Below are 2,500 nucleotides of genomic sequence, written 5' to 3' on the forward strand. Positions count from 1 at the left end.
TTGTTTGCTCACTACACGTGAAGCTGGGAATCCACAACAACAAGGCTGCGTTCGTAAATCCGCTCTGGAATCTGATCAGCGTTCAAGGAACGCCTCTTGTCCAATCAAATTACTTGGTCCCTTTATGACGTCGGACCCAGTGTGCGCTCCGGCGCTCTCAAAGCGAATTTACGAACGCGGCCCAAGTGTATCATGTTACGTTGTTCGGTGGAGAAGAACTCGAAATGCCTCCCTCGTCATTTAAATCCCATGTATGGGAGCACTTTGGCTTCTCTGTCAACTATGACGGGAGGCACGAAAAAGGTAGCTCGACAACTTCTGATAATGTAGGCATTTTTTTCATACCATGTTCAAAATAAGGGTTCACTTTATTATTTAGTTAAAAGTGGCATAAAACATGTTTATTCATCTGCTTTAAGTGTAGAATATGTTATATATATATGTATATATATGTATATATATATATATATATATATATATATTAGCAGTTTTGACATCTTGAATGTTGTTGGTTTTTGTCACATAGTAAAAGTGGTGTTTTTACAGAATTCAAGGAAAAAGCAGTTTTTATAAAAACAAAAATGTTTTGTGTTGATCCGAAAAATGATCCGATCCGTGACTCAAAAACCGTGACACGATCCGATCCGTGAGTTAGGTGATCCGTTACACCCCTAGTAGTAATGATGATGATGATTGGCCATTGGCCACCAATTACAGACCCAGTGCAGAATTGTAATCCTCCAATCAGCAGTGTACAAAGATCTATGAAATAATCGATTGACTGTTTATTAGAATCACTTGTTTGTTTGTTTGTTAGCCTTATTGCAGTTGGCATGTGTGTGTAGAGTAAGTTTAACTCCCATGAAAGCATTAATTATTAATTAACACACTCTCTCTGTCTCCCCCCCTCTCTCTCCCCCCCCTCTCTCTCTCTCTCTCTCCCTCTCTCTCTCTCTCCCCCCCCTCTCTCTCCCTCCCTCCCACCCTCTCTCTCCCTCTCTCTCTCTCTAGGTGGTGTTGGATGTAGGCTGTGGTTCAGGGATTCTGTCCTTCTTTGCAGCTCAGGCCGGAGCCAGGAAGGTGTATGCTGTAGAGGCCAGCACCATGGCCCAGCACGCAGAGGTAACACACACACACACTCGATCAGATTTGTCAATCTTTCTCTCACTTTCTCTAAAGCTCGCTTTCCTTCTCACTCTTTCAAGTGCTCTCTCTCTCTCTCACTCACTCACACACCCACTAACACACACACACACACACACACACACACACACACACACACACACTCACACACCCACTAACACACACACACACACACACACACACACACACACACACACACTCACTCACCCACTAACACACACACACACACACTCTCACACACAAACACTCGATCAGATCTGTCAATCTTCCTCTCACTTTCTCTAAAGCTTGCTTTCCTTCTCACTCTTTCAAGTGCTCTCTCTCTCACTCACTCACTCACTCACACACACACACACACACACACACACACACACACACACACACTAACACACCGTGGTTCATGTCTGGTCTGGTGTGCTGCAGCTGCTGGTGAACTCTAACGGTATGGGCGACCGCGTGGTGGTGATCCCCGGGAAGGTGGAGGAGGTGTCCCTGCCTGAGCAGGTGGACATCATCATCTCTGAGCCCATGGGCTACATGCTCTTCAACGAGAGGATGCTGGAGAGCTACCTGCATGCCAAGAAGTTCCTCAGGCCCAATGGTGAGAAAGGGAGGGCGGGGGGAGAGGGAGGGATGGATGGATGGATGGATAGAGAGAGGGGGGGTAGGCCCCATAGAGAGAGAGAGAGAGAGAGAGAGAGGGGGGGGTGGGGGGGGTGAGAAGCTTATCTGGAGAGCTACCTGCATGCCAAGAAGTTCCTCAGGCCCAATGGTGAGAAAGGGAGGGGGGGGGGGGAGAGGGAGGGAGGGAGGGATGGATGGATAGAGAGAGGGGGGGTAGGCCCCATAGAGAGAGAGAGAGAGAGGGGGGGGGGGGTGAGAAGTGGGATAGGGGGAGGAAGTTTATCTGGAGATCTACCTCCACGCCAAGACTCTCCTTGTGATACCTCCCCTCGAGAGGGCTGAGGAAGGAGAGAAAAGGAAAGAGCAGGGTTCCCACGGGTCCTTGAAATCCTTGAAAGTGTGTGAATTTGAGAAAAAGAAATCAAGCTCTTGAAAGTTTTTGAAAATAGATAGGGATGCTCCGATTTATCGGCCACCGATTTAAATCGGCCGATTTCACTCCAAATGACTCGATCGGTGATCGGCAAAAATGGCCGATCGCAAAAACCGATCTTTTTTTTTTTTAGACAGATAACTGAACAGAAAACATAGGAGGACGTAACAGTATGTAAACCATGAAGGCCACGTTTATGATGTCTTTTATACAGCCATATCACTGACTTGGGCTTCAGGCCCTAACTGGGTGATAGGCCAGACTTTTACTATGCCATAAAAATGGGTCTGCGTTTGCTTG

General features: G+C 47.2%; 1 protein-coding gene across 2 annotated transcripts in view; it reads left to right on the top strand.

Moving 5' to 3' along the window:
• Positions 1-2,500, top strand: part of LOC308151439 (histone-arginine methyltransferase CARM1-like) — a gene marked incomplete at both ends in the record, with an annotated part of 21,850 nt that overhangs the window by 5,079 nt on the left and 14,271 nt on the right. For both annotated transcript variants that reach the window (XM_080524306.1, XM_080524305.1), the window contains 2 exons: positions 1,012-1,122; positions 1,567-1,744. In XM_080524306.1, coding sequence (XP_080380432.1) covers positions 1,012-1,122; positions 1,567-1,744 — 289 coding nt within the window. The remainder of the gene's footprint in view (positions 1-1,011; positions 1,123-1,566; positions 1,745-2,500) is intronic.

Source organism: Nansenia antarctica (assembly GCF_963989245.1).
Source record: "Nansenia antarctica genome assembly, chromosome: 2".
Taxonomy (NCBI): domain Eukaryota; kingdom Metazoa; phylum Chordata; class Actinopteri; order Argentiniformes; family Microstomatidae; genus Nansenia; species Nansenia antarctica.